The sequence below is a fragment of the Hydra viridissima genome, unplaced genomic scaffold (genome assembly GCF_058129835.1).
Source record: "Hydra viridissima isolate aposymbiotic clone 2 unplaced genomic scaffold, HvirCarnegie_v1 scaffold_6, whole genome shotgun sequence".
NCBI lineage: Eukaryota > Metazoa > Cnidaria > Hydrozoa > Anthoathecata > Hydridae > Hydra > Hydra viridissima.
In genome coordinates, this window is record NW_028324305.1 from 11,349,282 (window position 1) to 11,371,634 (window position 22,353).

The 22,353-nt window shown below is 28.3% G+C and overlaps 2 protein-coding genes across 18 annotated transcripts in view; one reads left to right on the top strand and one right to left on the bottom strand.

Moving 5' to 3' along the window:
* LOC149887018 (uncharacterized) overlaps nt 1–22,353 on the bottom strand; it is a 105,449-nt gene that overhangs the window by 27,300 nt on the left and 55,796 nt on the right. The gene's annotated exons all lie outside the window — the stretch shown is intronic.
* Nucleotides 1–22,353, top strand: part of LOC145190779 (E3 ubiquitin-protein ligase SHPRH-like) — a 40,138-nt gene that overhangs the window by 11,705 nt on the left and 6,080 nt on the right. For 8 of the 17 annotated variants that reach the window (XR_016453187.1, XM_090089841.1, XM_090089842.1 and 5 more), the window contains 14 exons: nt 6,970–7,454; nt 7,675–7,779; nt 9,844–9,964; nt 10,229–10,426; nt 11,474–12,105; nt 12,233–12,433; nt 12,762–12,898; nt 13,571–13,628; nt 13,771–13,889; nt 16,734–16,811; nt 16,971–17,059; nt 17,250–17,323; nt 21,452–21,586; nt 22,251–22,352. Coding sequence is in view for 15 of the 17 variants with exons in the window: in XM_090089841.1 (XP_089945967.1) it covers nt 6,970–7,454; nt 7,675–7,779; nt 9,844–9,964; nt 10,229–10,426; nt 11,474–12,105; nt 12,233–12,433; nt 12,762–12,898; nt 13,571–13,628; nt 13,771–13,889; nt 16,734–16,811; nt 16,971–17,059; nt 17,250–17,323; nt 21,452–21,586; nt 22,251–22,352 (2,534 nt within the window). In the remaining 2 variants the exon portion in view is untranslated. The remainder of the gene's footprint in view (nt 1–6,969; nt 7,455–7,674; nt 7,780–9,843; nt 9,965–10,228; nt 10,427–11,473; nt 12,106–12,232; nt 12,434–12,761; nt 12,899–13,570; nt 13,629–13,770; nt 13,890–16,733; nt 16,812–16,970; nt 17,060–17,249; nt 17,324–21,451; nt 21,587–22,250; nt 22,353) is intronic. The other 9 variants (XM_090089854.1, XM_090089856.1, XM_090089855.1 and 6 more) reach the window with 3 other exon arrangements.

The window sequence follows — 22,353 nt, forward strand, 5'->3', positions numbered from 1 at the left end:
TTCAAAACAGTTATTCCCAGTTCAATAATTGAGTTTAAGAAAATTCAACTAGCTAATAAGCTATTGCTTCTCAGTTAGAAGTATTCCAAAAAACTGTACTTTTTCTTAAAAAAACAATAAAATAACAATCCAATTCATAACATAAAGCTGGAACCAAGAGCTGAAAGTTTAATGCTATGCTTAAAAGATACTGCTATGACCAATCAAAGGAAGTCTTCTATGTCATCACAAACATTTGGGCAAAGTATACCTGAAATGCACAATGTTTCTAAGCCTACTATGCTGTGTGTTAAATGAATATCTTGATTTAAAAGCTTTTGAATCCTTAAAAAAGCCAATTGTAAAAAAAATCATGTCCAAAAGAGATTTTTCAGGTTCTGTTAACAACATAAAAATTTTAACACTATAAGACATGTACCAGAAAAAATCTATGTGGAGATCATAAAGGACATTTATTTAACTATTGTATTTCGATATTGAATGTTATATATATTTTGAAAGTACATATATTAATATTATTAAATTTCACTTAAGAAAGTTTGTGAAGTTTTGTACAAGAGAACTCACGCACTTTGTGTTTTACACTTGACATCAGCTTTTGCACAGTTTTCAGCTGGACTTTCTTGGTAGCTCTAATCCATTTATTTTTGAAGTCTTTAATTTTTTGGCTTCTTTTACATTGAACCTAAGTTTTCTTTTGACAAGAGCCCAATATCTTTCGATAGGACATAGTTTGGGACAATTTGGTGGATTGCAGTATTTTTCAACGAAATTTACTTTATGTTCTCTAAGCCAGTTTAAAGTTGTCCCAGAGTAGTGACCTAATGCTAAATCGGGTCAAAATAACGGGTTATCTGTGTGTTCTTAAAAACTGCAAAAGACGTTTCTTGAGGCATTCTTTTATGTATATTTTGTTGTTAATTGTTCCCATAATCACAAAACAAGAGCTTCTTTCACCACATTCACAAATTGCTTACCAAACTAAGAATTTTTTTTAGCGAATTTTTGCATTCTAATGCATTTATAATTAGAAATCAGTTTCTTGCAATTAATTGCTAAATAATATTGGTGTCCTGGAAGAGATCGGAAATATACAGCACAATAAGTTTCATTGTCAATAATCCAACAAGTTTTATTAGCACATAATTTTTTATAAAGCAGCTTTGAACATACAGGGTGATTGGAAAGTTCTGTCAGTAATCAATGTGCATACTTTCCGGTCTCCCATATTTCATTATTTACAAGTGTTTATCATTAAATTTTTTATCAGTTTTGTATCAGTTTAGTACATTGTAACTGTACAATGATGCTTATCAATTGTAACTGAATTTGTCAATAGTAACTGGGTTTATTCTTTCTATTGTAGTCATTATGAATGTTCATCGTTTGTTGATTCAACAACATTATGAGGAAGAACTTACGGGTGCTGAAATATTCAAATTAGTAAAGGTACATGGAATTAATGAGAGATGTGTTTATCGAACTATCCAACAGTTGCATGAAACTGGTGGTGTTGAAGACCGTGAAAGGTAGGGTCGTCCACAAACAGTTCATACCCCAGATCGTATTAAACAAATACGCAAGAAAATTGGGAGGAGCCCTGAAAGGTCAGTGCAAAAATTGGTCAGGAGGAAGGAGTTCCCAGGGAGTCGATGAGGGAATTATTGAAATTAGACCTTGGATTGAAACCTTATCGCAAGCATAAAGTTCATGGATTGACTGCAAATCAAAAACTGGCCAGGTTGCAAATATGCAAAATGTTGTTACGCCAGTATGGTCATTGTGCGGTAAAGAACATTATCTTTTCTGATGAAAAGTTGTTCGTGATGGAACAAAGTTTTAATGCTAAAAACAATGTTGTGTGGTCAACATCATTAAAGGACATACCTCAGTATTCAAGAACAGTTCAGCGGTATCAGAATTGAAGTTCAGTGATGGTATGGGCAGCAGTGTGTAGCAAAGGAAAATTGCCATTGGTCTTTATCGAACGTGGCACCAAAATTAATGCAATATCTTATCAAGAGAGTGTCCTGAAGGCAATTTAGCAACCAGAAGCCAATTTGTTATATCCCAATAGAGACTGGTGTTTTCAACAGGATTCAGCACCAGCTCATACAGCTAAAACAACGCAAGAATGGCTCCAAAAGAATTGCCTTAAGTTTATTGCTAAGGATGAATGGCTTCTGTCCTCTCCTGACCTGAATCCACTTGATTTTTGCGTGTGGGGTATTTTGGAGTCCAAGGTCAATGCTAAACAACATCACAACTTGGCCTCCATGAAACAAATGATGATCCGCAAATGGGAAAAATTTCCTATGGAAACAATTCGTGCTGCCATACAATCATGGCATCATCGATTATAATTGACAGTGGATAATTCTTGGTATACTTACGCTACATATGTTACCTGATCTGTTACTGTAATTTCAGTAGTTTATGTATATTACATTAAAAATAAATTGATTGTGAAGTACTGACAGAACTTTCCGGTCACCCTGTATAATTATATTTTCTTGCTTTTCTTCATGACAAGGAACTTTTTTCTTTTTATAAGATTTACAACCACAATTTCTCTTTACTCTTTGTATAGTGGAAGCACTTGTCTTAAATTTATTGGCTAATGTTTGAACAGAAATCTCCGGTTTTCTGTCTAAGGCATCTTTTACCTTTTTACCAAGATCTCGTCTAACAAAACATTTTTTTCTTCCACTTCCTGATTTTCTTTTGATTGTACCAGTGTCCTTAAATCGTTTCACAATGCTCTGCACTGTTCTCAAGGCAATCTGCAGCTCTTTAGAAATTGTTTTGTTTGATACACCAGGATTTTCAACGAGAAAATGCAAAATATTTTCTCGCTTCTTATCTTGATTTGATGACATTTCAATTAAAGCTAATTGTTTTAATAAGAGTTTTTTAATTTTGAACAACATTAATACAATCACATTTTAAAACAATTAGCTATTTTAAATGATGTACGGTTTCCGTAAACACCACATCAGAACACGCACAGATTTTTTCTGGTGCATGTCTTAGAAATGGTCCACTATTATGTGGAATGTCAAAAGTACCTATTTGCATATGCAGAGTGATTTTTTTAGTAACCTGGCAGTTCAAATTTCAGCTACTCAACCTACATCAGGCCAACTGTCAATTATATTGAATGTAGGTATGCTACAAGATAAAGTATTATGGTCTCGCAACTATGCCAAAATGGTCATGGCATAGCCATGAACCATAATATTACATTGTTTATACAGCCTCTAAATTCCCCAGATTTAAAACCCATTGAAAATCTGTAGGGCATGGTGAAATTCAGTTGCTATTGTCAGAACAACAACACTTTTGCACTAAAAGATAGAATTCATGTGTCTGAATGCTATAGATGACTCCAGAATTGTCTAAACATATGCAGTTCAATGCCATGGAAGATCTCTAACAACTTAAAGTTAATGGAGGTACCCATTAAAATACTATGATTTATAAGACTTTATTGAATTTATATTTTGAAGTTAATTGTTTAAATAACTAATTAACAAGAAAAATAAACTTACATTTTTGTTAGCTGACTTTCACTCATTATTTATATAAAATTTATTAAAATTGCTAAATTTATGATAAACATTTGTTAAACAAATTTTATACAATTTAAAGTCCTTTTTTAAAATAAGTATAGCATTTTAGCTGGATGATAAAAAATCTCAGTTTTAAACAAATTTTCAAAAACAAAAGCTTAATTCAATTATAATAAAAATATTTACAGTTTTACTCCATATTACTTTAAGAATAAAGTATTCACTTACATTTTTTAAAAATATTTTTATTTTAACAATACCTTTAATAAAATACAGATGATAAATTATTCAAATTTTGTATTGAGATCAGAGGTTTCTTTGCTAAAATTAATTACAATAATTTATCCTGACTCATTTTAAGTTGAGATGATTCGTGTTGCAAAAGCCTAAAAATATTATACATACATTAAAAAGAGGTAATTCTTTACCTATTGTTTGAAAACAAAATCATGATAAAGAAGTTTTTTAAATGTTAAATATAAAAAGTGCATATCATTATAGAAACTATATTTAATTATCAGTATTTATATGCTTAAAATAAAAATAGATATATGAAATCTTTTCCATTCTCCATTTGGAGAATATGTGATGCATAGAAGATCTATAATATGGACATCCTAAAATTTTTTATCAGGCTTTATTGATTTTAATTGTGTAGCACTTTTTAAGTTTTAAAAAATAAATATTCCAGATAACATACTTTGTCAGGGTTTATCTGGGTGATCACTTAAATATAATCAGCAGTAAAGTAAATAGTTCTATTTTTCAGGTATATTTATACATTAGTGAACTGAATCCACTTCCACTCGAGTATGTTTTTTGAGTAAATACTTCTGTTCAATAGTAGCTCTACAAACAGATGGATGTGTATTGGGTGTTCCCTGAAAAATGGAAGTTCCCAAAATGTAATGGCTTGTGCATAAATGTTTACATAAATTACACTATTTAATTACAAAAAAAAAAAAGAGTATTATTCAAAAATAATTTGTTCTTTATAGTGGATGTAAGAAAATGCGTGTACAAGTTCTACAAAAATGATATTATGTGAGGAAAACTGTGTATATATAATCATTTTAAAGTGGAACGTGTTCTGAAAACACCTGTATATCATTTAATTAAAGTATTTAAAAGCATTTATAAAAAGTTTATTTAAAAAATGCTATATTTACAAGTAAAAAAAAAAAAAAATGCACTACTTAGTTTCTAGTTACAACCCCAATTTGAGTGTCATATTATTGATGTTATCAAAGTATTTTCTCTTGCAAAAGTAAGAATTTTCTTTATTACTGACAATTAATATCAAAGAACTTTGTTTTGTTGACAACTGGATTCATTTTAAAATGTCTCTATTCCTAACAGCCTCCAAATTTAGTGGATTCATTTCCAACTCTGCTTAACTGAACTGAATTTTACACTTTGAACTATAGAGACTAAAGTGGTCTAAAAGTATAGTAAAAAAATAAACTTGGAAATCTATAACTGGCAGGAGGTAAAACAGTTGCTTTATAGTAGCATTAATAAAAACAAAAAAGTAGTTCACATGGATTTTTTGGTCTATGAGTTCTCTAACTCTTGTAATATCAGCAATTTGCAGCAATTTCAGATTTTTCTTACATTTTTACATTCAACCAAGCAATGTTTAATCTACTTAATTAAAAAAGTTGAACGGCACAAGTACACATTCAAATAAGATTCTTAAAGTCTGTATTGTGCTTTGTTGTCAAACGTTTTCATTTTCTTTCTGGATTCAGTACCAGAACACATAAATCCTTCTCGTCCTTCAGGCCAAACTGCTGCCAAGGTCTTGGTCACTAAACAGATATGTTGCTCGGTGGCTTGGTTTTGGCATAGAAATTGTGGCAGGCTCTTAAAAAGCTGGTTGTTCCTGTTCTTAATATAATCTTGTAGCTCTGCTTCATCTAGTTGTTTTATCATTGGAGGTCTGCAGCAGTCTTTGTTATTCCAGTTTATGAGATAAATGTATTCTCTAGCATTGAAGTTTAAACTTGGAACTTAAAATTGTTGCAATGCTTCTGTGCAGCAAGCATCTGTTTGCATCCCAGCTCTCTTATGTGGTCTCTTTCATCAGCTAGTTTTACCAAAATGCTAAATGTTCTCAAAATGCTAAAAGTAATTGTTTATGACAATTGCAAGAGCAACAATTCATTTGAGTTCCATTTTCATGCACTTGGAAAACTGTATTAGTCTCCACATATTTTGTAATCCATTCATACATACCAACCTGATTTTAATGGTTCATTATTAGCAGTCACTACATATAAATAAAACAACTTGTTCAAGATATTTCCCAGTTTCTACTACACATGTCTGCAGTAAACTTCTGAAGCGCCTAGAAAACAAATTTAACTACTAATATCTCTCTATCAAGTTCAATAATCAGATGCCTCTTTTAGAAAGTCCCAGCTAAGACCATTAGTTATGGTCTCGCTGCTCCACTGGAAAGTGTAATGTGGCCTAGATACTCTAAATAATTCTTGTGAACTAGACATATTTATAGTTTGCATATTTATGTTTATATTTTAATTTTTTGTTATTGGATGACAGCTGTTATTTGGGAAAACAAATAACATTTTCTTAAATTTTAATATCTTAGTTTAGTATTGTCAATGTTTTTGTATTTTTGCTTGTTTGAATTTTTTTGTTCTCAATAGTTTAAATTTTTAGTTAAGATAATAAAAAAAAACATGAAAATAATTGAATCAAAATCAAAATGTTAAAGAAGAAATTTATAAAATCAGTTGCGGCTCTAAACTGTAATCATTTATCAGTTGTTGATAAATTTACTTATTCAAGCTGTTTACCTTTTATAACTTAAAGAAAAACAAAATGAAGGCTTCATAAAGTTTTATTAATGCTATTGAAGTGGTTTTTCAAATTTTTATAGATTTGTAAAACTTTTTAAATTTTTACACATATTTTTGTAAGAACTTTTGTATAACAATTATTAACAATTATAAGTGAGACGACTGAAACATTCTTCCTTTTCCAACTAAGTTACTAAATTCACAAGTTGATATGTTTCTTTTTGTTATCTGGCATAAATGACTTATTCAGTAATTTTATTCAGAAAAAAGAAATGTGGATAGAGTTAATTTATAAGGTCAATTTGTGTAAATGTTTGCATCAATGTAAAAATATTTTTTATTAGCAAGGGGCATATATGATTCTTTTTAAAAATGATTAAAAAGTCATATTTATTTTTATCACAACAACTTTAACTTCAACAACAAAATCAAAAATTTGACCAAACTAGTTTATTCAGGATTAAGGGCTGTGAATTATTTTTTTCTAGAAATATTTCTTTTATGATTTTTTATGACTCCTAATAAGTGTCTTTGTTAAACTAATTGAATTGTTTTTCTCTCTATACTTTTAGGCAAAACGGTTGAGGTTTTAGCATGTATCTTGAATAACCAATGTCCGATTAAGTACTCATATGATAGCATAAAAAGCATATGTAAAGAAGAAGACAGTTTTGATGTTATCAGAAATAGCAATACTAAGAAATGCAACGTAAATGTTGAGGTAGCTACAAGCGATACTGAAAATGTAATCTCAGATGGTATTTTTATGTCCTCCAAAAATGATAGTTGGTTACCATCTCCTGTTAAAAAAACAAAATTTTACAAAAACTTATTTGATTCATGTGAAGTTGAGAATGAACAGACTTTAAATTTAAATAAAAAGTATTTATTTCTGGAATCTGCTGTGTGTGATATATGTGGGCATACAAACAATTATGAATTATTAAATATAAAAGTTAAATGTGAAGAGTGTGACAGTGTCATGCATAAAAAATGTTCAGGCTTTACGGATTTGAATGTAATAGACTATCTCTGTCCAACTTGTGCAATCAAACAGGTTAGTTATTTTAGTTGTTTTGTGGAGTTTAATTACAAAATAGATTTTTTTATTTTCTGGTGTTTAAGTTGAACACATTAGTCAACATGCTTGTAGACTAAAATTTAAGTTGTATTTAAAAATTTTTATTTAAAAATCAGTGTTTAACATTTAAAAAAACATTATTCCATTATTACTTTTATAAAGTTTTGGAAAAAAAGTAATTAATTTTATCATTTAGGTTATAGAGACACACTGCACACTTATAGTGTGTCCAGACACATTGGTAACACAATGGATTCTAGAAATTGAGAAACATGTGAAGAAAAATTCTCTAAAGTATATGGTATATTGATTAAATATAATTTTTGATAGCACTTAAAAGATATTTCTTAGTTTGATATAATCACTGATTTTAAATGCATAAAATAAGCTCATGTTTCTAATAAATTTATACTAATTACACTACTGACAAAAACAGATTCAGGTCCAATCATAAGATTTACAATTAGGTGGATCCTATAAAATGGTGCTGTAGTTTTCTGACTCAAGAGTATCAATGGATTATTAGGCATTAATGTTCTTATACAAACTCCCAATAAGAAACTTTTTAAGATTATTTCTAACCTTATTAGATTGATTGTAAATGTTCATCTGACATTGGAATTATAATAAAAAGTATTATCATTCATTTTTCATCCATTGGTTGAAACAGAATCTTACGTCATTCTGCTCTAAGTATTTATAAGGTATGTTTGTAACCTGTCTTCCTGGACATTTTAAATCTGGACATTCACAATCTTAATTATCAACTTTGCAGATCTTTTTTGCTTGAGTTCTTTTAATCAACTGAAGTAGGGCATGCAATAGTTTGGCATTCTGGTGATCCTCACAAGCATAAGCTGTAGATAAACTTGAAGAACTGACAACATAGACACAGTTCTTAGAAATTTTTGGGTGTTCTTTAATATTAATTACCTTTACCAAGTCTCTTTCCATGATGGATTTATGTCATGACATTCAATTTTTAAATCTCTTGAGTTTCTTTAAAGTACTGTATTGTAAATCCTTGATTCATAAATATGCAAGGTAGTACCATAAACAATAAACCATGTATTGTTATAACACAAAAATTACTATACAGAATAAATTGCAATTTTATAAACAGTATATAAAAAACAAAAGTGCTAACCTCAAAAGGTGAAAAAACTGCATGATTAATGATAGATAGACAGAGCAGTTACTAAGTTATAGGTTAGAAAAGTTCTGTATTGGCAGACAATGCTAAAAAAGTTTGCAAGTATGGGATTATTTTAACCCTCATTTGACCCTATAAAGTAAAATGCTAAAAGATTATTGTAGCACTAACAGCAGCATTACCACTGATATAGCAGTATGTTTCCTTAAACCACAGAAACACAAGCTAAAGGGGCATCCATTATTCCCTGAGGAAGGTTTTAACGGTTGGTTGTGTAATGAGAGCAGCCTCTTTATCAACATTTTGATTGGTCAATAAAAGTCTCGGATTAAAATATGTAGAGAGATTATTATAAAATTAATCAATGAATGTTGTTATGTAATAGCTAAGTAAAATACCTAACTGCTTTTATTTTAACAAAATAATATCTCAACAATCTATTTAAAAGCTTCAAGAAATGGCCCCTTGAACAAAAGAGTTATTTGATAGAACAAAGACCTCTTACAGCAAAAGTTTAATTTGTTAAGTTTTAAAATGGTCAGATTCACCAGTGTGTGATTGTGGCTGTTTTTAGAAAATATAATGAATTAAAAATGTTCCGTATCTAATCCACACTATAGCACAAAGGGTAATGTCATTTGGGAAAGATAAAATACTTCTTCTGATGATAGCAACAATAGCAACATAGGCTTTTCAGAATTTTATGACTGTCAAATATCTAGTTAATTTATATTCTTTATCTCATCATTTTATTATATCTCATATCTCATTATTTTTACTTATCCCAAGATTCAATGTCAAATATAGGAATTCTGGATTCCCTAGTTTTAAAAATCTGGTTATATTGAATTAAAACAATGAAATCAATTTTTTTTTTAAAGTTATGATTATTATGATGAAATGTTTAAACAAAAATGTAGCAAAGACCTTAGTAGGACCTTGTTAGCCAAGACAGTTTTTTTTTAAATAGTAACATTTCATTTTCAAGCTCTAGAAATAGAGATCAATTTCATTTCATTTCAAAATCCTTTTAGTTTTTAAAAATTTTTGTGAATTGCATGAATATAAATAACAAATTCACATACATACACTACCATTAAATACAAATCCTACCATCAAATACATATAATACCATCATTTCGATATTATACCATTTAATAAAAACACTGTCATCAAAGACAGTTAAATAATAATTATTATTACAATTTTTAGGTTTACAAAGGTGTAAAACATCACCAGTTTCTTCAGCCAAAATTCCTTGCAAAGTATGACATAATTTTAACTTCATTTAGCACACTTCGACTGGATTTCAACTATGTTATGGCTGATAATGGTAAGTAAAAGTCTTTTACATATAACTTTAACTATTTTTAGTTATCCTAATATCTTTGTCTTTTTTTAATTATTATGTTTCAAAAAAAAAAATTAAAACATTTTGAAAGTAACAATTATTTGCAAAAATTCTCTATCTTAACAAATAACTTTGAGTTTGAAGCTTTTCCCTAAAGTTGTCCATTTCAATATTAAATATATTTTTGAACTGTTTGATTGCAGTGTTGAGTGGAATAAATACTTAATAAATAATATGTCAATTTAGCAAACAGATCTTTACGCCACAAGAAAAAGTATGTCATTTTACCATGTCCATTGATTGGTTTAAAATTTTGGAGAATTTGTATAGATGAAGCTCAAATGGTAGAGTGTAAAGGTACAAAATTAGTAGAAATGTCACTTCGAATCAGTGCACATCATCGATGGTGTGTTACTGGAACACCTGTGCAAAAGAAAATTGAAGGTAAAAATCAAGTTACTTTTCAAAGTATTTTTTAATAATTGATTTAAATACCATTTACTACTTGATATTAATTAAGGTTTCATTTGAATGTGTGAAGTGAAAACCAATTCAGAAATTTTAGGAAAGTGAACAGCTCACATTTGACGGATCAACATAAAAACAGGATAAGAAAGAGAAAAGCGTTTCAGTTTAAGTTATTGATTTTTTTTTATTAAAGCAGAAGATTTAGTTTTTTTTTTAATTTTAATAAACAGTATATTTGATTTCTAATGATTTTTTTTAAACAGTTAAGTGTAATAAAAACTTGTAGGAACAATGATAAACTGAAAAATTTGTATTACTTTACTTGTTTATATGCAGAGCATCCTCATATTTCAGAATTTATAACAAATTTTGTTATTTTATCATTTGCCTAAAATCTACCTTTTAATTAAAGTTTTTTTTTTAGTTAAAATTTTAACTTGAAAAGTTTTAGACCAAACAATTTAATATAGTTCTGTCATGTATACATTATTGGTACAGAAAAAAGTTAGTGCAATCCTCTGTCATTTCTTACATCAATTTAAAAAGAACTACTTAAAGTTCTTAAAATGTTACATTTAAAAAAATGTGTTTTATAAAATTTCTATGTGCTTTTATATCATAACATAATAGATGAAGATTGTATGTAAATAATACATACATATCTATGTTGATTTTATATAAATTGCACATACACAAGCATGAAGATTTTTTACAAATAACATATACACAAGCATGAGCATTTAAATATAAGTAAAACATTTTATGTAAGTAATACATACACAAGCATAAAGATTTTATGTACATAAAACATGCAAAACCAAGAATGATTGTTTTAAAATAAACTACACAGTATAATCTTCTAATGTTTTTTTATACTTCCTAACTGCTCACTCTTATATTTTATGAAAATTAGATTTTTTTTCTCTTTAATAGAAGTTTTTTCATAGAAGTTTTATAGACATAGAAGTTTTATAAACATAGAAGTTTTATAAACATAGAAGTTTTTTCTCTTTAACCTTCTAGATATATATGGTCTTTTAATGTTCTTATGTGTGAAGCCATATGGCTCACAAGTTTGGTGGAAAAGAGCATTGCATGATTATTACAGAGCTGGCGATCATCAAAAACTCTTTAACCTTGTTGCATCAGTTACTTGGAGAAATAGCAAAGTGCATGTAGATTCGCAGTTAGGCATACCTAAGATGACTGAGTTTTTAACAACTCTACATTTTTCTGCTATAGAACATAATTTTTATTTCAAAGAACATGAGAAATGTCAGAGGAGAATTGATTCAAAAACAGGGTTAAAAGAATTAAATCAATCTGTTAAGTTGTCAGAGTTGGTTCAAGAATCTGTTAATCAGATTTTATCAATAATGCTTCCCCTGCGTCAAGCATGTTGTCACCCATCTGTTGTCAGAAACAATTTTTTTTTTGTTGAAAAAAATAATATTACTATGGATAAACTTGTTAAAAAGCTAACTTCTGATGCAAAGGTTGAATCTGAAGAAGCACATCGAAAATTGATTTGTGCCATAAATGGCATAGCTGGGGTTGAGATCCTTATGGATAATATTCATGCTGCAATTGAGTTTTATGAACAAGCAATATCTTCATGGAAGAAGCATTCAGATCTTCATACTGACTCATTGCAAGTAAGAAATCATTTTTTTAGTATTAATGAATTAAAAAATTGCACTCTTTGTGATTTTTTAACTAATACAATAACTGCAATTTTTGTTCATAAAAAAGTAATATACTTTTAAACTTTTAATTTTACAGAAATTGCACACTCTATTTAATCTTCATGAAATTCTGGTATCATTTGAATCAAGCAAGTATAATGAACAAAGCTTGATTGAAATGCTTCATGAAATTGAAGATATGCGCTTTAGATATCTGACTCCTATAAGAAATGATATTGAAGCAAGCAAAAAAGAGCTGGACCAAGTTAAGATGGACATCAATGAAAAGAGAAACAAGGTTATATATATATATTTTTTTTTAAAGAAAAAAAAATAGTAATACTAAAAATTAGTTCATAACCTTTAAGTAAGTTATATTTACAAGGTATATTAAAACTAATAGAATTTAATCAACTCAAAGTTACCATTATTAAATAATTGTAATAACATCTGGTTCTATGTTGATTATTTTCTTTATTTTCGTGAAAGATTATCTTTCTTTGGTAAAAAACTTTGCATTCAGTATCTTTTATACATTTGATTTTGATTGTAGTTTTTAAAAGTTTTTATATGAAATTTTAAAGTCAAGTATCAAAGTTTTTTATCTATGAAAGAAATAACTTTAGATTGATTTTGAGAATCCTTGGTGGGCACAGCTACTCATTTATGCTGATCAAAACTGTTTTTATGATAGTTTTATTGGTAAAGTTACAGATGAACTTTTAACACATGAAGCATCTTCAAGTTTATCAATTTGTGGAAAGTATGGGAAAAGATTTTTTCATAAAAAATATTTTGAAAGCTATTATATTTAAATTATATTTTAGACTTTCTTATCAGCACACTGAGTTAGATGTTTTATAAAAAATGCAAGCATTTAGAGTTTTTTTCCAAACATGTTTTCATTTACTGAGCTTTTTCAATTTAAATATACAAAAAAAATATTTTATATTTTGAAAATATAGGTAAACAACAATATTATGGTAGTTAATTTGTAATATTTTTGTAATGGTAATACTATGTAAGAAAGGAAGTATTGTTTTGTGTAAGAGATAGTGTTATTGAGTAAAAGACAAGCTGAAGATGTTAAAGCAATAAAGGACATGGAACAGCTAAAATTGTCTAAGTTAACTTTTTAATTATAAAGACCTTCTTTTATTTTAAGTCTACATGATTTTTATGCCAAATCTATAATAGCAAAAGAATTTTTGATAACAAAGTTATAACAATTGATCTTGAATATGTTGGTTGATATGTAAGGTCTTTTGTGATGTTGCTCTTTTTTTTTTAATCAAATGTCTTGTTTTAAATTTACCTTGATACTGATCAGCAAATGATAGAAAAATGTTAGGAAAAATTAAAAGTGTTTTTATATTTTACTTTAGTTAAAAAATACAAAGCATTTTTTATGTTTAATTTTTTCTTTTCAATATAGGTTCAGCTCTTTGTCTAGTTTAATGGATATTGTCCAAAAAAATATTGACCAATTAGAAGTAAGATGTTAGAGATAATCTTTAGTGAGAGTAATGTTTGAGTATTTTTGATATTTTAGTTTCTTGTAAAGAACAACATAAATTTCCATATGAAACTATTCTTTGGGAAAACAACATTTAAGGATTTTATGATTGTTTTTAGTTAACTCGTAAACAGATATACATTGAACTGAATAATATTGTAAAATTTCCAGAAGTATCTTGTATAAGGGAGGCAGCTGAGTGTTGTTTACGAGGCAGCAAAAGTGTGGGACTAGGAAGGTTTGCAATAATTAGATACATGCTTTTATACTAAATATAGTTAATTACTTTATGGTTGGACTGCATTTACAAGTTATTTTGTAATGCATGTTCTAAAAAATTTTTAAATTTACTTTCTTTTCACATCAATATCATTAAAAGTTTTAGTGACCTTAATATTTTTAAAGACACTTATTTTTTGCAATATTTTTTTTTAAGCCTCAATTTCACGAGTCCTAGGGCTCATTACAAAAGATTTCAACTGATTTCTCAATTAAAAAGAAATTATTCAGATTCAGTTCTTTTAGACATTTAATCAAAAAGTGTTTGGATGTTTGAAGAACTTTACAATAAGTTTACAAACTTTATTTGCCATTTTTACAATTTATATAAAGAGAATGAAGTAAGCAAATTAAAATGGTCTAAGCTATCACTTAAGTTAATCACTAAGCATTGATAAGAAAAGTTAGTAGCATTGATGATCCCATGCTAGCTAAGAGAGCTAGCCCAACAGGTCAATCAAATCAAATCCTTTACTCTTTGATAGATATAGAGGTCCTCAGTTTGAAACCACATAGGACACAGTGATAAGAATACACATTAAAACTCGCTACAAGCTGTATTATATGATCAAACATCCCAGCAGAAGCATTTGTCATCCACCAAAAACTGAGCTTAGTTTTTATTTTTTACTGTATTACATGATTGTGACCAAATAAGGCTACTGCTTATTAATAGACAATCAAACTTATAACAATATTAAACTCTTCATACTTTTGTGGTATAAAGAGTTTTTCATCTGTTTTAAATAGTGATTTATTCATGTCTGTAAAACAAATTATTTTCATCATTTGAAAGTATTATAATCAGATTTTATTCTGGTAGGATCTAGCAACCTGCCATTATGCTAAATTCACAATAGTTGGAATGAAAAAACTAAGATGTTGTAGTAACAAAGAACAAGAATTTGCCAAACTGCCCAGATATTTGTCTCATGAAGAAATATTAGGCCATTATCAAACTAAATATTGTACCATTGTAAGATATAAGTTAATTCAATACTTTTCTAATGATTTTAAAACTTTTCTCTTTCCATAAATAGTAAAGGATGAAATTTATATCTTAAAATGATTATTTATTGGTTAGTTTGTTGATCACTCTATAATCAGAAACAGCTGCAAGTTGACAAAAATCCTTATACCAAACCAAAAAAATAAATACTGTTACTAGCTTTTTTTTTCAAATGTGCTGGCTGAATTTCATCATGCCACAAATTAAGAAATTTTCATCAAAATCAACTTGAAGTATAACTAAATTTTTTAAAAGTAATATTGGAAAAAATTGGGAAGCATTTTAAAACCACAGTTGCATAGTCTTGCAAATCCACAACCAAATTTCCATTTGTTTTTAGAAGCTTCTTCCATTTGTTTTTAGAAGCCATTTATTCTTAACTGTTTTATCAAATTGGTATAGTTTAATGAGCAATTTTCAATCCTTATAAGATTCCAATAGATGCATTCTTTTCTTTTGCCTGTTACTTTGACCAAAAGTATTGACATACATTTGTTCCAGACTTTGAAAGTAAATCTGGTAGCTGTTATCACCCATTCTCATTTCTATTTTTGGTGTTCTCCTATCCAACATTCACATCTCTCCTTGATTTTGTAATTTTTTTTTTGTTTTTGTTATTTTTTTTCTGCAGCTACTAAGAATTAGATTAATTTTATATATTTTTATATTTAACAAAAAGAAAAGTGTTAAATATACTTTTAGTTGTTCCGTTAATTTACATTATATCATGTAACATTTTGCTTTTTCGTAATTAAATCAAGAAAAACAATTTCTAATTTTTTTTTTATATTTTAAATTATAATCATTTAAAGTAAATATTATATTTCTCAATGGTTACCAAATCATGTAAGTGTAGAGTTCTTTGTCTCAATAAAAAACTTATCAGTTTGTATGGGGTTTTGAAAATTTAAAAATTAGCCTTATACATATATAAGAACTAATTTAAAGATTATTTTTATGAAATATATCTTTTTTTATGTGTGGCAAGGAGCTTCATCTTCAATAAAAAGAACTTCTGAGAGATCAAAAAAAATTCTGAGAGATAATTTGCTTTGACCCAGAGGAAAACATTGGTTTCCAAAATATTATCAAAATTCCCATATGCGATCCTAAATGTCATGGCTGAAAGGTCCTTGGTACAACCTATACTGCTAATTTGAATTGCAATAACTTTAAAAGACTGTTTGAAGATAGATCTACCGTTTCTTCTTTTGTCGATTGTATCCACAGTTATCTTATTTTCATCAGAAAAACAGTACATTTTGCATTGTGTTTTAAAAAAATTTAAGTATCTGTTGAGGTTGGATGTCTTCAAGCTTGCAATAAATAAATGATTTGGCTCTTGTTTGACCACATATCTTTGGTCAGGTTTGACCACATATCTGATAGATGCCTCAGAAACCTTGAGCTCCTGAACCATATTTCTTATGAATCTCACAGTATTTCAATCTTTTTTTCTTCTAACAGTATATTCTAATACTTTTCTAGGCTTTAGTTAATCTTCAAAGACTTTTATATTTAATTTAATTTTGTAAAATATTGTTTTTGACTCTTGTAGCACTTCAACAATCTAAAAATTTTAGGCTTTATTAGCCTCTTTGTTAGCCTCTTTTTTCTTAACTCATCTTATATTTATTTTTCATATTTTATCACAAAGCACATGAACTGAATATGAAATAACTCTTAGGTTTACAAACAACTGATACTCTCAAAATTCTGCAGTATGTGATGCATCATTTTGAACTCTTCGGAAATATTTTACTTAAGATTTGAAATCTAAAACTTTTTTTTTAGCTGCAATTTTTGTCAGTTTGAAAAAAAATTGAGTTTGTATGAATTGATGCTATTCTCTCAGCATTGTTTTCAAACCAGGTACTCATCACTATTCTTTCTTATGAATTAAAATTTTTAGAAAAAACTGATATTTTTCTACCAGGCTGTATCAAAATATCTTTTTGCTATACTTTGAATCACGGTTTCTTAATTTAAGTCAGTGTTATGTTAAACAAATGTTCTTATTGTATTTTCTAGGGAGGTTGAAACTAAAGCATCTGGGCTTCGCCTTGAAACAGAGATGGACTGGCTACTTAAATTGTTTTTATCTTATGGAAAGATATTTGGTAAAAAAAATAGTTTTTAATTCAAAATGTATTTGTTTTGAAAATACTAACTAATATTTTCAGTTAAAAGTCTTTTGTTTTTGTCTGCTTTTATCAACATTAGGTGAATAAAAATAGTTATATGGACATAAATAGAAATTTATTCAGAATGTATTGCACTAATGCTTTTTAAAATGACTTTTTCTCAAAGGTTTACCTTCTATTATATTGGATCAAGGAAAAGAACACATCAAATACATAGATGCAATCAAGAAAGAGTTTAAAGTAAAGCAAATATTTTCAACATTTTAACAACCTTGGGAAATTTACCCAGTTTATAGTTCTCATTTAACTGAAACATCGTCCTAAATTAAATTGAGGTTTTTTTTTTTAAATAATTTCCCAATTAAGTTAAACTTCTCAAACATCTAGAATGTTTGTTTTTCCTGAAAACACATCAGAATTTTTGCAGTGTGTTTTTTTAATTTTGAAAGTTTGATTTAGATGTAAATGTAATGTTATTTAAACTATACAGACATTATGTGACCTTAGAATTATAAAGTTCTATCATTCTATTAATTTTATTAATTTAAGGTCATTTTCTAAAAGTAATGATATCCTAAAAATTTAAGTTTTTAACATAGTAAACTTAAATTTTAAGTAATTTATATTTAAAAAAAAATGTTTTTTAAATGTAATTATTACTTATTAAAGTTGATAACTTTCTTCCTATATATAAAATGGGAGATAGAGCCTCTAAAGTCATGCCTAATTTTAGGTATTTTAAGGTATAAATTATAAAATAAGTAGGCAAATTAAGGTATTTCAAAATTTCTATTATCCTTTTGGGAATGATAAATTTATTGCCCTTTCAATTAAGCCATACATTTGTTGCCCTTAGCAGGCATATTCTAACTAGCTTACATGTCAAGTACCTGGAACAAACTGTTGGGATACAACTAGGACCTTTTCAAAGAAGTAGTAAGTGTCTAGTGCAGAGCCAGTTTTTAAAATAACTTCCTGATGAGAAGATAAGGGATAAGACTGAAATGGTTAAAAAGAAGGGAATCAATTATAAAAAGTAAAAACTAATCAATTTTTTGATACAAGCATAGTTTATAATATTTATTTAGTTTAGTTGGGTTTATATATTTAACATTGGTTTGACAAAAATAAGTTTTAAACAAAAAGGTTGAGAGACATATATAACACATCTGTCATTTGGTGCAAGCACTGACCAAAAAAAGCCTGTAGGCAAGATTAAAAAAATGGGTGGAAAATTTTAAAGTGTGCAATTAAGATGTTAACTCTTTAAACAGATTTAACTTGAATAATTTTCAAACTGGGTCCATCATGCATCAGACTGCACAGGCTGCTAAAAATTTCTTAGGAAATAGAATTGTCCAGAACACCTTTTTAAAAACAGGGCTGACCACAGAAAGTTGTTTGAGCTAGGATCATTCTACCTGGCAACAAAAAACTGACCTTGATGATGGAGTAGGAAGAGGATGAAGAAATGGTAACAAAGTGGCATTTTATGTTGCTATTTGATACATTCCTGGGTTTTTTAGACTTCTTTCATAATACAGGCACCATCTTATGATCTTATGGCTATATGGTATGGATGTGTGGAAGAATACAATAAAATGTGGGCTTTAAGAATTCTTTTGTTAGACATACATGGTGCTTGACAGAAAATAGTGTTATTGTGTCATTTGCTGAGCCAAAAATAGATGATGAAGAAAAAATCATTAATGATACAGGAACTGAGGGAGAATGTCAATCCAGAGGATATATCTTCTTTGATGTAACCAATCATAGATGAGATAATTATTGACAAAAACACTCAGCTGCATGAGTTAAATGGGAAAAACAGCTGGTACCTGATTTTTATCCTGAACCTTAGCAAAGGAGATATACTGTTTTGGGTTTCTCATTTTAAATTTATGGATCTTCATCCAAATTTCAAGTTTTACAAGGATTTTTTTTTATATCCATACACCTCAAATTTGGTAGTTATCTTCTACTCTAGGTATAAAACCAGGATATATTCCAAGTATTTTGATTCTGTGAATATGTATTGTTTGGGACTCCCAAATGTATATATTGCTGTAAAAATGTTTCAAAAATTTGGTTTAAATTGAACCAAACCACTGAAGAAATCATCAAAATTTACAGTAAACTAATGTTTAACTAATATTTTTCTTACTCAGCTGGAAAATTTTTATAAAAAATCAAGAACTAGTTTCAGCTTAAATCAAAAGTTGTACAATATTAAATTTTATGTATGAGATGTTACTAAGACATGTACCAGAAAAAATCTGTGCGGACATTATAAAGGATATTTATCTAACTATTGTATTTCGATATTGAATGTTATGTATATTTTATGTATGAGATGTTACTAAGACATGTACCAGAAAAAATCTGTGCGGACATTACAAAGGATATTTATCTAACTATTGTATTTCGATATTGAATGTTATGTATATTTTATGTATGAGATATTACTAAGACATGTACCAGAAAAAATCTGTGCGGACATTATAAAGGATATTTATCTAACTATTGTATTTCGATATTGAATGTTATGTATATTTTGAAAGTACATATATTAATATTTTTAAATTTCACTTAAGAAAGTTTGTGAAGTTTTGTACGTGAGAACGCACACACTTTGCGGTTTACACTCGACATCAGCTTTTGCACAGTCTTCGGCTGGACTTTCTTGGTAACTCTGATCCATTTATTTTTGAACTCTTTAATGTTTTTGGCTTCTTTTACATTGAACCTTAGTTTTCCTTTGACAAGAGCCCAATATCTTTCGATAGGACGTAGTTCGGGACAGTTTGGTGGATTGCAGTGTTTTTCAACGAAATCTACTTTATGTTCTCTAAGCCAGTTTAAAGTTGCCCCAGAGTAGTGACCTGATGCTAAATCGGGCCAAAATAATGGGTTACCGGTATGTGTTCTTAAAAACGGCAAAAGACGTTTCTTTTGGCATTCTTTTATGTATATTTTGTTGTTAATTGTTCCCATAATCACAAAACAAGAGCTTCTTTTACCACATTCACAAATTGCTTGCCAAACTAAGAATTTTTTAGCGAATTTTTGCATTCCAATGCATTTATATTTGGAATTCAGTTTCTTGCGATTAATTGCTGAATAATATTGGTGTCCTGGAAGAGATCGGAAATATGCAGCACAATAAGTTTCATTGTCAATAATCCAACAAGATTTTTTAGCACATAATTTTTTAAAGAGCAGCTTTGAACATCGAATTGCGAGATTTTCTTGCTTTTGTTCACAACGAGGAACTTTTTTCTTTTTATAAGATTTATAACCACAATTTCTCTTTACTCTTTGTATAGTGGAAGCACTTGTCTTAAATTTATTTGCTAATGTTCGAACATAAATCTCCGGTTTTCTGTCTAAGGCATCTTTTACCTTTTTACCAAGATCTCATCTAACAAAACATTTTTTTCTTCCACTTCCTGATTTTCTTATGATTGTACCAGTGTCCTTAAATTGTTTCACAACGCTCTGCACTGTTCTCAAAGCAATCTGCAGCTCTTTAGAAATTGTTTTGTTTGATACACCAGGATTTTCAACGAGAAAATGCAAAATATTTTCTCGCTTCTTATCTTGATTTGATGACATTTCAATTAAAGCTAATTGTTTTAATAAGAGTTTTTTAATTTTGAACAACATTAATACAATCACATTTTAAAACAATTAGCTATTTTAAATGATGTATGGTTTCCGTAAACACCACATCAGAACACGCACAGATTTTTTCTGGTACATGTCTTATTATTAACATCTGTATACAGTAGAGTATTATTGTTATTGAAACAACCTTGTTTTAGTGAATGGAAGAAGTTTTTGTGAAGTGCAGTTAATTTGTTGAGCTTGTTTAAAAAAAAGACACATTTTTAGCAAAAAAAAAAAATTAAAAAATTTTCAAATATTTTTAAAATAATGAAATTCCAATGAATTAACTTTATTAAACTTTGTTAAATATAATATTTCTGCTGAGACCTGCTAAAATAATCAATTTTGCATTTGAAATCTAAGAGAAATGTTGCGCATATTAAGAGATAAATGTTGCTTACACTTTGTTTTGTAAAACAGAATTTTTTTCATATTGTAATTTAATTTAAAGTAATTTCTTTTTAAGCATCAAGAGATTTCTCAGTTTATTTAATTCATAATTTTGATGAAACATTTTGTTATCACTTAGTGATCAAAGAGAACTTTTAAATCACTTTGAATATAGAGATTGAAGTCTTATATATTTCATTATGTATGTTACATTTTGGTTGTTTGATGGGTTCAAACTTTTATCCTTTTTGAGCATTTCATGATTTTTGTGAAAAGGTTTCTTCTAAAGAGTAAAACTTTCAATTTTAGTCTTTGCGCACACAATTTCTTTTTCATCATCGCCAACTACAGTTGTTAGATGAGCTGGAAATGTGTACAATGAGAGTGCAACTCAAGCAAAACAGTGAAAAAACTGGAAACTCTTACATCATAGATGGAGAAGAAGTTAGTAGATCTGTAGTACATGCTGTATTAACTATAAAATACTAACTTCAAATGAGCATATTTTTTCTCATTGAAACTTGTTTTGTTAACTGAATGAAATAGTAAAATTTAACTCAGTGTAAAGGGATTCCTGTGAATTGTGAACATCAACTGAAGTGGGAAACTAAAGTCAGGTTCTTTAAATGTTAGGTTTTCATCCAAAAAACTTTTACTGGATGAAAAACTAAAATTAAAAGAACATGGTTTTAGTTTTTGTCTATAACTAAGACTATAGTTTTATGAGCTTTCAAAATAGGTAGACAAGCTATGTTTATAGATTTTGCTAAAACTGTCATCATTTACTCCCTGAAGTTCAGTATGAGAACCTTTTTTTCTTGTTAGCATTAAGATCAATAAGAATTTTTATTAAAAAATTAGCAAATTAGAAAATAGAGAGTTTGCTGTTTTGCTTTTTTTTTTCTTAGGCTTATATTACAAAGTATCAAAAAATCAACAATGTTTCTCTTGTTATTACTGGTTTAAAATATCTCCAAATTTAGCAGTCTTTAAATCTAGTTCATGGACTCACTTTAAAAGCTCATTAAATAATGTAATTAGCAACTGAAGTAGCTTTTTTAAGTTTTTTGTTAGTCATCATTTTTTATTATTTTTGTTTCATTATTAGTTAAACAAAACCAAGCTTTCATTTGAAGGTGACAGAACTGCTGCTTTAAATGAGTTAGCCAAGAAAAAAGGACAATTATTTTATTTAAGAAATCTTGCCACTG